Raw genomic sequence first — 15,737 nt, 5'->3', positions numbered from 1 at the left:
ATTCTTTACTCTAGGTGAAAATATGCACAACAAAACAAACGTCCATTCAACAGTTTTCACATGTGCAGTTCATAGACAAAGGTCGTGAACTTCACACTGGGTCACCATTCTCATTCTCTTCCCTTATTATTTCACCACCATTAACTTAGACACTCTGCCCTCTAAAGTTCTAATCTGTGCTTCAGGTTGACTGTTGTCAATTTTGATCTCATATAGGTACTTCTTTAAAGAGTGCAAAATGTTCAAGGTGAACGTTCTTTACTAACTGAGCTAAACTGTCATTGAGTTTATGGGATAGTTTCTGTTCAAGGTTTAAAAATTGTTTCCAGGCAATAGATTTGGGGTCAACCCCCCATTCTTAATTAATATCAACAGTATTTTCTTAAATTAAGTCAAGTCCATAGTGCCAAGCAGATAGGGGCCTTTGCAGTAAAGGGTTAACTCAGTAGGCATGAAGTGCTCAAAGCTTGCACGTTCCAAAGAAAGGACTCTTCCTGGGAGACAGGCCCCTGGGAGACAATCTCTGAGCCCTTGGAATATCCTGCTTGATAAGAGTATCTTTGTTTATCTGAGATCTTGGTCCCTGACAGTTAGTTGATGCTTACATGTGATTTATGGTGATCGTTTGATTTTTGTGTGGCTCAAGCTTTGGGTCATACTGGATCAGTTTAAACTCTAAAGGACTGGAGAGATTGAGTAGCTAATATTAAGTCACACAGGTGCTCCATGCCTATGGGACTGACCCCTGATAAAAGCCCTGGACACCAAGGCTCAGGTGAGCTTCCCTGTTGGGCAATACTTCACACATCTTGTTGCACATTGTTACTGGGAGAATTAAGTGCTGTCCACATGACCATGGGAAGAGAACACCTGGAAGCTTACACCTGGTTTCTCCTGGATTCCATCCTATGCACCTTCTTCTTTGCCTGATTTTAATCTGTAGCCTTTCACTGTAATAAATTATAACCTTGAGAAGAAGAGCTCTTCTGAGTTCTATGAGTCCTTCTAATGATGCATTTAGGCTGAGGGTGGTCTTGGGGACCCCCAACATGCTCCTCCTAAGGCCTTCCCATGAAGAACTTCTGGGCCACCCTGCCTCAGAGATTGTGAATTTAGAAACAATGGCTGAGCTTGAGGGTGTAGATAAGAGACCTGTGACCAGCAGCCACCAGTGTGGAATGTGCAGGGTCTCCAGTACAGGCCTTCTCACAGCAGTGGAGCTCATGGGGAACATGGTCACAGAACACAGCTGGAGTGTGGACAGGACTGACTGAGGAGGGTCCTAGAGGATTTTAGATCATTCTGCATGTGGAGAAGCCTCAAAACAAGGACTTTGGATGTATTACTAACAAAGGTGGGGTTTGACAAGTGAGTGAAGAAATCAGTAAGATGCCACTTGTGGAGATGCCAAAATGAACCAGGTCAGATTAGTTACACACGCATTGGCCCATTTACTTTCACAGCAACTCTGCATCATGGCCTCCCCTTTTGCAGAAAAGCTGAGAATATTCAGTGGCTGATTGTCAAATGGCTCACCCAAGGTAAAATGACTTGCTCAAGGTCACATTGTTACTTAAGTACAGGTCAGAGTTTAATTTCACCCCATCAAACTATTATAACCTTAAAAACATAGCTATTATTAATTTTATATAAAAGCCATTTTAAAAACTCAGCAGCTCACCTTTCATGGCAGGAAGTCAACTGATAGTGTATAGAATTGAAAAGACTCCAAATTGCTAATGGTTTTTATAACCCCTAAAGGGTTCTGGTGGCATACTGGTTAAAGCATTCATCTGCTAACCAAAAGCTCAGTGGTTTGAACCCACCAGCTGCTCCGTGGGAGAAAGATGAGGGAGTATGCCTCCATAGAGATTTACAGCCTTGGAAACCTTATGCGGCAATCCTACTCTATGTTATGGAGTTGCCATGAGTTAGAATTGACTTGATGGCAGTTGGCAGTAGTTTATGTTATTTTTGACTTAGGATGAGAAAACAATGATCTAAAAGTCAGTGTATTTGCTGTTAAATTGAAGAAACAACATTTTATAATTAAAAAATACTATATATAGTATGAGGAGCTCTGGTGGTGTAGCGCCTAAGGCGTTTGACTGCTAACTAAAAGGCTGGAGGTTCAAACCCACCAGCCACTCCTTGAAAGGAAGGTTGGGCAATCTACTCCTGTAGTGATACCACCTCGGAAAACCAAGGAGGGATCGCTATGAGTTGGATGGCAGCAGAGTTTGGTTTGTTTGTTTTGATACATAGTATGATTCCTTTGTTCAAAATTATTACTTCCTATTTTAACAATATGTATTCATAGAAAGATGTCTACAGTAACAACCTTCATATGTGAACATGGGTTAGTTCTGACCGTATAATTCTGGGGGATTAATTCCATTTTTTCTTTGTAGTTTACTGTCTTGTTTGAATTTCTTTTAGAATTTTATACTATGTTTATAGTAAAGTTGTATTTCTGGGAAAAAAGTTAAGCAGCTTGTCATTTTCTAAATATACTATCTGGCATCAATATAAAAATGACACGTTTCCTGCCTCAAACTCTTTGCAGAGTTCTCTGCTTCTCCCTTTACCCCACACACAACAGCCATTCTCTCCCTGTGTCATATTTCTAGGAAAGAACATGGATGACTTTTTTTTTTTTTGGTGGGGCATCTTTTGTGTGTAGCAAAAAATATATATAATCAAACATTTGCCAATTCAACAATTTCCACATATATAATTCAGTGACATTGACAACATCCATCATGTTGTACAACCTTGTGGTAGAGTGAATAAGTTGTGATGGCCCTTCTAGCCATAGTCTTTGTGACTTCCACAAAATGATTGGGTGGAACTATGCAAATTAGGTGCTTATGGTCCACCAATGGATCAGGCAGCTTGCTGATAATGTAAATAAGGTGTATGGAACCTGTGATGGTTAAGAGGTTATGTGTCAACTTGACTGGGTCATGATTTTCAGTGGTTTGGCAGTTAAGTAATTATATAATTTGTCAGTTAAAAATGATGTAATTTTCTTCCATTTTCTGATATGCCTCTATGCCTGTAGTTATAGCCCCATTCAAGAGTGAGTTGTCCATTATGCTAAGGAGGCAGGATTAGGATGAGATGTACCTTGAGTCACCATCATACTAGAGGGTATGACTCAAGTCACCACCCTTACCCCACTTCCACCCTTTATACCCTTGTACCTCCTTGCTCAAGTAAGGGGGGTTTCCTTGAGAGTATGGTATATATGAATACTCTGGCTCCTGCGTCTCACTCATCATCATCTGACCTCCAGTTCTTGTAACTTGAGCCAGCAGCCTATCATCTGATTTGATTCACCAGCTTTCCAGACTTTTGAGGCACCAGCCTGTCTGACCTGCCAATTTAGGTTTGTCAGCCCCTGCAACCATATGAGTCATGAGAAGTCTTCAGACTGAAGCCTGACCCACAGATTGGGGACTTTCCAGCCTCCACAAGTGTGTGAGCCATTTCCTTGATGGTTCATGAATTCTGTGAGACACTGCAGTGAATTATGGAATCTAAAGATGGGAGAGAGAGTACTGAGGGGAGGAGGAGGAGGAGTTGATGTTAGAGATGATGGAGTTGTATAGCAGTTTGCAAAAGCTGGACATTTGAGACATCTTTAGCCTTTACCTCACAGGAACCAAATTTGTGTTGATCCTTCTAAAAGAAGTAACTCACGCAAACCTTCACCACTATGCTGTTCCAAGTTATTCTGCCACCATTAACAGAAATTCAATATGGATGAAGTTTTTGTTCATATCCTTAAAAGAAGTAGTTTGGAAACTTGTTCAGAGCATCTAAAAACCATGATGCTCTTGGCAGAGCAACTTAAAATCCAAATACATCCAATTCCTTCCCAGGAACTAGAAACATTACTACAGCCAGAGGGTCGATTGCATTCTCACCTAACTCCCAGGATGCGCATACATCTCAAAAATCTTAATGGAGAAAATACTGTTAGGAAATCAGACATCTGAGCTTCTGCATCTATACTCCTTGATCACATGTTTATTAATTTTATCAATACCTATGAATGCAATAGATGAGCAAGTAAGTGGTAACTGATGTCAGCGATTCAAGAACTATTTGTAGTGCAAAAAATTCAGGCTGGGAAAATGCTGTCCATCAATTCAGCCATTTTCTACTATGGAGAAAATGCTGCCATTCTTTGATTTCTGAAGCAAAATACGTCAGGGCCGCTTAAGAAACACACATGTGAAGTTAAAGGTTTTAAAAGAGTTTCCTTGAAAGGCCAATTTGGTGAGCTTATTAGATTTTCTTTTCTTCCAGGCCAGGTATCAGCCAGTCATGTTTCCAATATGATTACACATCCCAAATGGGTGATAATAACATCTTGAGAGAGATGCAAAGCTTTATCCTCAGGGGAATAAATTTTTCCTGGTTTCTTTTGTCCTGCAGAGTTCATTAGGACTGTTGATTATTTGAACCTGACCCTCTTTGGCTTTCCTAGGAAAGACAGCTGCTGTACTCTCAGAAGTTTCTGTTGAAGCTACGAAGTGGGGTGTGTCTGCCCTTAAAAAGGGCCACACTACTTCCGCCTTCCACAAGGTACAAGAGGCAGGCCTGAGAAGGCTGTGTGAGAATGGTATCTCCCTGTCCTGCACTCGACTCTTTGGTACCCCCTAAACTCAACCTTTTCTCACAAGTGTTCAGATCCCCTGCCTGGGGGCTTTACCTGCATTGTTGTTGTTGTTTGCCACCTAGTCGGCCCCGACTCATAGCGAGCCCTCCTTGGGTTTCCGAGGTAGTATCACTACGGAAGTAGGATTGCCCAACCTTCCTTCCAAGGAGTGGCTGGTGGGTTTGAACCGCCATCCTTCTGGTGAGCAGTCAAGTGCGTTAGGCACTACGCTACCAGAGCTCCTGCATTATCGCCTGTGAATCCTCACATAATCCCCCCAAGGCAGGTGCTACCTCCTCCACTATACAGATAAAGAAACAGAAGCTCAAAGAGTAATTTTCCCAAAAGCTTACAGCTGTACATTAGTCAAGACTCAGAGGCTTTCCTGACTGCACAGCCCCATGCTTTCCATTGTGCCCAAAGATCCCCCCTGGCAGCTCTCTGACCAATTATACATGCACAGTGCGTGGCCCACAGCTGAAGTCAGGAGCTGGGGACTATAACTTTGATTATTACTGCTACGACCACCACTGTTCCTCAACAGTTACATGTCTTCTTTGGATTATATATTAAACTGTGAGTCCTTGGATGGAATTTTCAGTCATTTTGTTCTTCCTCACAACGCGTGTAACAGCCCTGTGTACCAAGTAGCCAAGACACTCTGGTAACTGAATAATCAGGGTGGGCCTGATGGTTCTGGGGCACCTTGGGATATGACTCCTCCCACAGCTCTCCTCCCACTTCCTCTCTGTGGTTACCCCTTCTCTGTGTCCTTCTTGCCTTGTATTTTTTCCTCCTTAACTTTCTTCTTGTGCAAATTCTGCCCTTCTGTCTCCCATGGTTGACTGTTGTAAGGCGTACATCTCCCTGGTGTAGATTTTCAGCTAGCAGGCCTGTCTATTGTTTGGCTGAGAATTAAGCCAGGGAGTGAGGCCAATTTCAGGCCTGAAGGGTAACTAGGGGGCATAGCCTCCGAGGATTTCACAAGTCTGTATCTGACCAGTAATCTAGGTCTTTCTTATGTGTTTTAGTTTTGTTCCACTCTTTTTCTGTATCCAGGATCTATTTAATAACCTTTTGTTCACTTCCAAATCAATACTTCTTTACTGCTTGCTGCTGCTACCACTAGCACTGGTTTGGCTGCGTTTGGGAGCCATCATGTACTTCATGGCAATATTTTCCAAAGAATATTGAACAGAGTAATAATGCTACTACACTCAAGAGACAGGATACGTGAGATTGGATGCTGTTGCCTGTGAGTCGAAGCATACACTGTTATATGGTAAACTCTTTAGATAGAAAGTACAGCACAGTGCATACATAAGCCTGTAGTACAGGCATTTATTATAACCATCAAGACACATGTATTATAGGTTATATATGCACTGTACCATTATACGCTCAGCAATGTAATCACTTTGAATACAAGAGACATGAGATATACATGTTCCATGTGGGAAGCTTCACTATATCCCATTCTCCGACAGGGATTTCTAAACTCTATTATAATCTTATGGGACCATGGACGTAAATGTGGTTGGACATTGCCTGAATGGATGTTATGCAGTGCATGACTGCACATATCTAAAAGAATTAAAAGCTGGGACTCAAATAGATACTTTACACCTATGTTCACTGACACATTATTCACAGTAGCCAAAGGTGGAGACAGCCCAAGTGTCCATCAACAGACAAATGGATAAACAAATGTGATATATTCATACATTAGAATATTATTCAGTTATAAAAAGCAATGGAAAAGTTCTAAAAGATACTACAATAGGAATGAGCTTTGTAAGTGAAATAAATCCATTGCTTTTAGGTCAATTCCAACTCATAGTAAACCTATAGAGGACAGAACAGAACTGCCCCATAGGGTTCCTAAGGCTGTAAATCTTTACGGAGGCAGACTGACAAATCTTTCTCCCGCACAGTGGCTAGTGGGTTCAAACTGTTGGCCCTTCAGTTAGCAGCCAAGTGACCTAACATTGCACTACCAGGGCTCCAGGCAAAATAAGTGAGATACAAAAGGACAAACTTCTTATGACCTACTGCTCTGGCTCCCTGGTGCCGCTCTGACGAGAAAATAGACCACACACGGGATGGCCTTAACAAACAGGAGTTTATTCCTACAATTTGGAGGCTTTACGTCCAAGTTCAAAGAACCAGGCTCTAGGGGCTGGGTAAAAGCCCCTCAACCTTGGGATCCAGCTCTGCCTCCTGCTCCTGGCCCACTGGAGCTAGAGGCATTTTTTTCACTCAGACAGCTGCTGGCTGCTGAGGCTGCCAAGCCCAAGATTGACAAGTAAAAAGGCACATTCTTGATGTTACCAAACCACACAGCAGGCCATTAACTCAAGTCCATTTTAAGTCCCAAGGTCGGCAGAGCATAGCAGGCTGCTGAGCAACGATACGGCTACACGCAGGGTCCAAGCGTGCCATAAGCTAGAGACCATTCCCAAAGGTTTCTCATATATAGGAAGCAGACCACATACCCAAAGGCAGCTACCCAGCTGCTCATGGTAGATCCCACCATGGAGCTGATTGCCAGTCTCCTCATGGAGATTAACTACCACCAGCTGCCCAGCCACTCAACCAGGCCCAGCCAAGTTGACATACAAACATAACCATCACACCTACTTATATGAAATATCTAGAATAGATCAATGCAGAGGCAGAATGCAGATAAGACATTAGCAGGGGTGAGGGAGATGGGAATTGAGAGCTATCACTCAGTAGGTATAGAGTTTCTGTTTGGGGGGATGAAAAAGTTTTGGAAATAGATTGTGGTGGCATAACATTGGGCATGTAATTAATGCCACTTGTATCGATTGTATAATTGGGAGCTAGGGTAGTGCAGTGGTTAAAGCATTTGGCTGCTAACTAAAAGGTCAGTGGTTTGGATCCACCAGCTGCTCAGTGGGAGAAAGATGAGGCAGTCTGCTCCCATAAAGGTTTATAGGCTTGGAAACCTATGGGGCAGTTCTACTCTCTCCTATAGGGTCACTATGAGTCAGAATTGACGCAATGGCAGTGGATTTTTGAATGGTATACTTAAAATGATTAAAATAGCAAATTTTATGGTATACATACTTTGTTATCATTCGATTCCAACTCACAGTGATTCTATAGGACAGAGCACAATTGCCCCATACGGTTCCCTAGGCTGGAATCTTCATAAGAGCAGACTGCCACATCTTCCTCCCGTGGAGATGCTGATGGGATAAACCGCCAGCCTTTCAGGTAGCAGCTGAGAGCTTCACCATTGTGCCACCAAGGCTCCTTTATATACACTTTAGCATAGAAACAATTATTTAAAAAAGAAAAAGAAAGCCAACAAGCAAGAGAGACCCACATGGCAGCCTCTGGCCAACTGCCAGTAAGAAATTAATACCCTCAGTCCAACAGCCCTCAAGGAACTGAATCCTGTCAGCTAGCACATGCAGGAGCCTCAGACAAGACCACAGTGCTGGCCAATGACTTGATTTCAGCCTTGGGAGAGACACAAAGGCCCAGCCAAGCCCCGTCCAGACTTCTGACCCACAGAAACTGTGAGGTATTAAATGTGTGCTGTCTTAAGCCTCTAAGTTTTGGACTAATTTGCTACACAGCGCTAGATAATTAATAGATATGCCAAATATATCATGTTTTCAGGGAGAAAGTTGTACTCCTATTATGACCTAAATTGGAAATAAACTGAATATTGGGGCTGACTCTCTAGGAATGGTGTGAGGGGCTAAGTAGCATTTTTGACCAAACACTTAGCATTCCCTTTGCTCTTATAATCAAAATGCTTGCAGTACAGAACTCACAAACTGTATTGTCTCGTTAACTTCCTCACTCGGGGAGGCTTGATTTCTGGCTTTTCCACAGCTGGTTGGGTAGTTTCCACACGTATAGCAATCGGACTTCTACAGATATTAAAAAAAGAAAAAGAAAAAGAAGAAGAATATCAACAAAAAAGATGTATGGCCTTGTTTTGGTAACAGGAACTGTTTTTTCAGTTAATTTATACCTTAATAGTGATGACAGACAGGAAATCCAATTTTTTCCTCTTATCTACTCTACTTATTAAATATAAATACTATAGAAAATCCAAAACCAAAAATCATAGGAAAGAAAATACAGCAAGTGGGGAACTGAACATCATTAGGGTACAGAACAAAATGTCCCTGCAAAAATGCCCTCCCTCCAATGTCAGGGTTTGGTTCCGAACCAAACCATTCTGTTTATTTGCCAATAAACAGAATGATGGGAAACCTATGGATAACCCACTTTTACTTTTAAGTAATCTGGTAGCTATGATATTTTAAATACCACACAATATATTTTAAAAAGAAAAGGATCATAGGGTATTGCATATGAAAAATGCGTAATCAGAAGACCTTAAACACCTGCTCTGAAATATATTTTAATTCTATATACACGTGAAATGTCAAGCATTAACTTTCACTTTTACTTTTCCTCAAGAAATTACACCAGATAACCAATGGGCCCTACTCAAAACAGTATTTTAAGAAGAAAGTTAATATATTTTTGTAGTGGTCATGGCTCATTTCACTAAAAAATCAGTAATCACCCTTTGGGACCAAAAGGACATCCAAAGAAGAAAACAAGTTGAAGTCCTCAGCAAGGGAGCTCTGGCAAGTGAACTAACTCTTCCAGGTCCCCATCTTCTCTTCCACTCAGTGCCTAACATGGTGATTGGCTATGGCCGGTGTCTAATACAAGTTTGTTGAGTGAACACATGAATGAGCAGATAAGGAATTGGAATCAGTGTATCTGAGGTTCATGATTTCTTCAAGCTGGGCCCCTAGAATGAACTGAACATGGTCCCTGGAAGAGCTCACAGTCTAGCAGGGAGCATATAACTTTACTTGGGTACAGTGGCTGGTACTGGGAAAGCTCCACAGAGCAGTTTAGACTTAGCCAGACAGAGGAAAACCATCAAGATGGAAGACGAATGAAGACCTGGAGAACACACGTAGGTTGGAACTGCTGGAGGGTGAGGTCCCAGAGGAAAAGCAGAGCATTGTAATGAGGGAAAGTATGCTCAGGAGTTTACACTGAAGGCAATGGCAGTCACTCAAGACTTTAAGCAAAGCGGCAGAGTCAGACTTGTGTTGCAGAAAGGTTCTTGAAGCAACAATGAGGACATTGGTGAGAAGAGACCAGAAGCATATGAGGATACTGTTGCAGTTATATGGGAGAGAGACGTTGAAGGCCCGAGGCAGAAAGGAATTGTGGTCACGAAGAGGACAAAAAGGATACAGGAGATAAGATGGAAGTAAAATTGGCAGGATGTGGTGACCAATTAGATGAGGGTAGAGGTAGAGGAAAGCCAAGGATGCACAGGTTACAGCCTGGGTGACAGGTAGACAGTAACGCTATTATTAACCGAGATTGGAAAGGCAGTGAGATGGGCTGGGCAGAGATGAATTAAATTTTTGAAAATGGGTATGTGTCCCTGAAGTATGATAAATACATACCAAACACATGGCTATGGGAAGCATAAGGTGATATGGAGAAATGTTTTTTGTTATTTTTACCATCTACTATAAGAATTCCCTAATCCCTGGGTGGCATAAACTGTGAATCTGCTCAGCTGCTCCTGAAAGGCTGGTGGTTGGAGTCCACCCAAAGGCACCCAGGAAGAAAGGCCTGGTGATCTACTTCTGAAAATCAGTCCTTGGCAGCCCAGTGGAGCACAGCTCTACTCTGACACACATGGGGTCACCGTGAGTTGGAAGTCCAGCTGACGGCAAATCACTGGTTAAGAGAATTTCCCCGGGAGTGATCCTTAGACCATCTGGGGTGCTAGCTGAAAATATGATTCCCATCACTACCCTGAACTCTGCCCCAAGATTTAAAAGTTCTGGAGTAGGAGTCAAGAATCTGCATTTTTAACAATAGAATCGGATGCAGTGGACTTAGATTCCCACCAAGGTGGGGACTGGACTCAATTTGTAGTTGTTCTCACTCTGGCTGAGAGGGGAAACATTACTGCTCTCTGTGAGGTCAGGGGAGAAAGAGTTTCCTCTGGGTTTGGAGCAGGGGAGGCCTAGAAGCTTTAAAGGCCACATGTGGTTATAGTATCGGCAAGCAACTCAAGGTGAGGGCCATGTCAGTGGGCCAAGAAGAGACTGATAAACTGAGCGGGAGCCAGGTAGTGAAGGGTCTCCTGTGCTCTGGACTCCATTCAGAGCAAAGTGGAGCCCAGAAAGGACTTTAAGCAAGGGACGGACAAGGTCAGATCTACAAGCTTGAGAGACAGCCCCACATCAACCCAAAATGAGTTCATCGTGAGTACCAAACCAAAACCCACTGCCATTGAGTCAAATCCAAACGATAGCAACCCTATAGGACAGAGTAGAACTGCCCCATGGGGCTTCCATGGCTATAATCTTCATGGAAGCAGACTGCCTCATCTTTCTCCCATAGAGCAGCTGGTGGGTTCGAATCGCTGACCTTGTGGTTAGCAGCCAGATGCCTTAACCACGCACCACCAGAGCTCCATCTGTTAGTATCGTAGGTAGAAATAGCAGCATTTTTGAGGCTTAATGGAACTTGTGTAAGCCAGTCTTCTACCTCTTCAGGCTCAAATTCTCTGTTTCATTTTTCCTCTCCAGTTTTATTAGCTAATGGCCTCATGGGCAGTGTGTTGAGGATAATGTTGATGATACGGACAGCATAGTTTCCCCATTCAAACAAGAAGCAACAGACCTTACATTAGCATCCTGAAGACTGGATTTCTTATTGACATTTATAAACGTTGACTCCTCTTTTCCAACCTATTAAGAAAACAGGTTAGTCAAATCTGAACATCTTGACATGCAAGACTGCTTTTAAATCTCCTACATTCAAAAGCTTATAGAAACCTGAAGGTGGACCAAGGAGGCAGTTGATCAAGTCCTCAGCCAGTCACAAACCTTGCTCTCGTATTTACATAAATTAACAAATGTTTTCTTGAGTCATTCCCCACCACGGGGATTAAGACTTAATCATTCGAATGCAATAACTTCTTTTATTGAGGGCCTGTTATGTGCCAGCTCATACCTGAAAGAAAAGGAGATGGTGTGGGATAAGCCAAGCCCACAGTTTAATCCTCCACCCCCATCTTAGATCAGGAATACTAATCATCTCCAGGCCCACAGAGCACTTAAGAGTTTACAAAGGGATTCAGAATCTGCCCTTTCACACCAGTTTAACAAGGCTGGGAGGAATTATGTCAGACAATTGTGATAGAGGCTGGTCTTCCTCCCTTTGGTGGACAAAGAGTGGGGGAAGAGTAAGGGATACTCATTCAGCCAGCCAGGCTAACTGACCCCACACTGGGGGGTCAATGGGAGAGGGAGCAGCCTGTGGTCCTTACACCCACCACAAACACACAGAGCTTGGTCTCTGCTCTAAGTACATGCTGAGCAAAGCTTTCAAGGGTATCAGCTGGAGGGTATCACATTATTAACTCCCAGGGTTGTCTAGATATGAGTCCAGCCCTATTCCCTGATCAAAGCCATTTTTACAGCCAGTAGCAGATAGTCAAAGGGCGCTGGTTGTGCAGTGGTTAAGCGCTGGGCTGCTAACTGAAAGTGGGCAGCTCGAATCCACCAGCTGCTCAGCTGGAGAAGGAAGTGACTGTCTGTTTTCATAAAGATTAACATAGTGACTCTATAGGACAGAGTACAACTATTGCCAGGGCTGTAATCTTTACCAAAGCAGACCACCACATCTTTCTCCTGAGGGATAGCTGAGTGGCTGACTGACTGGTGGGTTCCAATCATGGATCTTTCAGTCAGCGGTTGAGACTTAACCACTGAGCCCACTGCGCCACCAGCCTTGGAAATCCTGTAGGGACAGTTCTATTCTCTACTATAGGGTCACTGTGAGTCAGAAGTGGGAGCTCTGGTGGCCTAATGCCTAAGGCACTTGACTGCTAACCAGAAGGCTGGCGGTTCAAACCCACCAGCCACTCCTCGGAAGGAAGGTTGGGCAATCCTACTTCCGTAGTGATACTGCCTTGGAAACCCAAGGAGGGGTCACTATGAGTCGGATCCAACTCGAGGGCAATGGGTGTGGTGAGTCAGAAACAACTTGATGGCAACGGAAGCAGATACTCACATTGGCTGGTTTGACTTCCGCTTCTTCTCTGACACCCTTATTCTGCATTCACGCTAATTGGGAATTAACATTTAAGCCCCTATTGGTGTGCATCAGCCACCTCAGAAATCTGAGTTTCTCCATAGCGATTCTCTCCTAAGCTTCCAAATTTTAACAATTACAGCATCTTCTCTTTCTTCCCTCAGCCTTATGATTAGTAGGTGGGTTAGTAGGTATGATTAGTAGCTTCCTGTAGTTGCTACCTCTGGTAACTTGGTGCTACTCAAAGGGTGGAGCTGTGAGCTTATTAGAAATGCAAATCCATGGGTCCTACCCTGATATATTGAATCACTGGGGCTGGGGCTCCAGGTGACACTGATGCAAGTTCAAGTTTGGAAACCACTGCCTTCCAGTTCTCTTTTTGTCCTTTCACTCACTTAATAATTTTATATTAGTTCATCATTCTTTGCTCTTAGGTGGTACAAACAGTTAACATGCTTGGCTGCTAACTGGAAGGTTGGAGGTTCAAGTCTACCTAGAGACACCTTGGAAGAGAAGCTCGATGATCTACTTCTGAAAAATCACCCACTGAAAACCCTAAAGGGTGCAGTTCTACTCTGACACCCGTGAGGTCACCATGAGTTGGAAATGGCTTGAAGACAACTGGTTTTGGTTTTAAGAATTCTTCATATCATAATCTCTGTTCCAAAAGCAGGTGTGACTCCTGTCTCCTGACTGGACCTAACTGACCCAGCATCTCAACCCGACAGTGCCTCTTTGTTCTACGCAGCACTCAGGAAATCCTGTAAAGTGAAACCAAAAAACCATGCATGCCCCACACACCTGGCCATTCCCTCTGGAAGCATTCTCCAACTGCGCTTTCAAAATGTTACACTTGACGTGATCAGCTATAGGGGAAGGCAGAAGTGGAGTCTGAAGAGCCTTCTCAGAGACCTTCTTTTCTTCAGCCTGTGACAAAACACAAGGTATGCAACAGATTGTAAACAAAGAAAACACGTATATTAACTTTTCCAACAAACATAACCGCAAATCACACATTCACCTAAAAATATACCCAAGTGTGTCACCTCCTCCTTACAGCTGTCCCGGTGCTTTGCTCCTTGTGAAAGATACACAAGAACTTCATCTCTCTCTCCAGTGAAGTAGGGAGGGCACATTTCATTGAGCCCATCACTATACAAAAGACAAGGTGAAGTTCAAAGAGATGAAGAGGCTTTTCCAGAGTCATGCAGCTAGAACAAGATGGCGAACCAGGACTCATGCCTCAAGTTTGCTAGGCCCTAGCCTGGCACTGTTTCCATCATACCTGCTGCCCCTTACAGAGTCCCTGGGTGGTACAAACGGTTAACACACTTGACTTCTGAACAATCAGCCACTGGAAAAGGTCATCAGGAGTCAAGGTTGACTTGATGGCAACTAGTCTTTTAGACCTCTCACACACAAAGATCCAGTCCTGGGACTGGTGGGCCCAAAGGAAAAAGCAGAAAATATTTCTTGGTCTTTGTACAATAGATCTTGCTGAAAATTGTGACTCTCAACAGTGAGGCATTGGTACCTATTCTACCTCCATGTAGAGTATTTCATACTTCAGTAATTTGGTGCTACTTTTGCCATGTATTAACTCTCACACACACAAATACATATCCCATATATTAACTCACAAAAAAACAAATGTTTTGCCATAGAGTTGCTACCGACTCATAGCAACCTCCATTGGGTTTCCAAGGCTATAAATCTTTATGGAAACAGACTGCCTATCTTTCTCCCACAGAGCAGCTGGTGGGTTTGAACCACTGACCTTTTGGTTAGCAGCCAAAGGCTTTAACCATTACATGGCCAGAGCTCCTTTGCATTAACTCACTATAGACTTACAATTCATGTGATCTTGTTAATGTGAATTACCCTGGCACTACCTATTTTAACCACGTCCTAAGCAATAATATCTTTGAAATCATAGGCTTAATAACTATTGTATTTACTTTAATAAAATAATAATACTTATTAAAATAAAAAATACTCATTAATGTGTATAACATGAAATCTTTCCTGGCAGCATATACACCGTGCTGAGGGAAGTAAGGTCTTAGTGTCAATCATCTGTCCTGTGGGGACTGCACATCCCATTCTGGTCTGGTGCTTGCCAAATGGGAAGTGCTCAATAAACAGCTGCTGAAGAAGATGATGATGTTATACAGACAGATATGTATATTTTTATATACATGGGCATAAGATTGCTAAAGTCAATAGACTGATATTAGGACTAAATATGACAACTTAGCCACAATGTACCAGGACAAGAATACAACGTTCTAAAGTCTTCATGTTCTACAAGTTCCAAAATCAGTATCATTCATAAATTCAAAAGGCCTGTTGAGCACCTTGCTACACGCAACAGAAGTACTGTGATAAGTCTTACAGAAAATATCGGGTAATTGGCTGGGGGACATCATTTAACAAAGAAAAGAGAACATAATATACGTTTTTCCAGTGGGACCTCCAAACACATAGAGAAGCATTTGGTAGAGTGAGCAGAGCTCATGTAATCACAAGAGAAGTGGAGACAGAGACTTGAATTTGCATCTTGGCTCTTTCCCCTACCAACACCATTTAAAAAAAAAAAAAAAAAAAAGATAATGAAGATGATAAAATGACTCCAGTCGCTAACATTTATTAAGTCTTATTATGGGTCAGGCATTAACTGAGCATTTCACATACAAGTCTCAGCAGATTCTCTCATTGAATTATCCATTTGGAGGTATCATGTTCCCTTTATAGACGATAAAAACAAAGCAGATTATGCACAGGGAGATAGCTCAGGGTGCAGAAGAGTATGAAGGGATGGACACTGGGAGGAGGTAACTATGGGGGGGGAGTGGGAGGGGAGCTGCTGCATTGTAAATTTTGGTCAATGACATGAGACAAAGTATATGTGAACTGCTGTATGAAAAGT

General features: G+C 42.8%; 1 protein-coding gene across 1 annotated transcript in view; it reads right to left on the bottom strand.

Annotated features, from left to right (window-relative positions):
- Nucleotides 1–15,737, bottom strand: part of EPB41L4B (erythrocyte membrane protein band 4.1 like 4B) — a 181,386-nt gene that overhangs the window by 26,220 nt on the left and 139,429 nt on the right. The window contains exons 21-23 of the mRNA XM_007951943.1: nucleotides 13,610–13,735; nucleotides 11,393–11,460; nucleotides 8,482–8,580 (exon numbers count right to left, since the gene is read on the bottom strand). Coding sequence (XP_007950134.1) covers nucleotides 8,482–8,580; nucleotides 11,393–11,460; nucleotides 13,610–13,735 — 293 coding nt within the window. The remainder of the gene's footprint in view (nucleotides 1–8,481; nucleotides 8,581–11,392; nucleotides 11,461–13,609; nucleotides 13,736–15,737) is intronic.

The sequence above is a fragment of the Orycteropus afer genome, unplaced genomic scaffold (assembly GCF_000298275.1).
Source record: "Orycteropus afer afer isolate SDZICR_OR568_19922 unplaced genomic scaffold, OryAfe1.0 scaffold00320, whole genome shotgun sequence".
Lineage (NCBI taxonomy): Eukaryota > Metazoa > Chordata > Mammalia > Tubulidentata > Orycteropodidae > Orycteropus > Orycteropus afer.
Note: the sequence above shows the minus strand (reverse complement) of the source record. Positions and strands in the feature narration are given on the sequence as shown.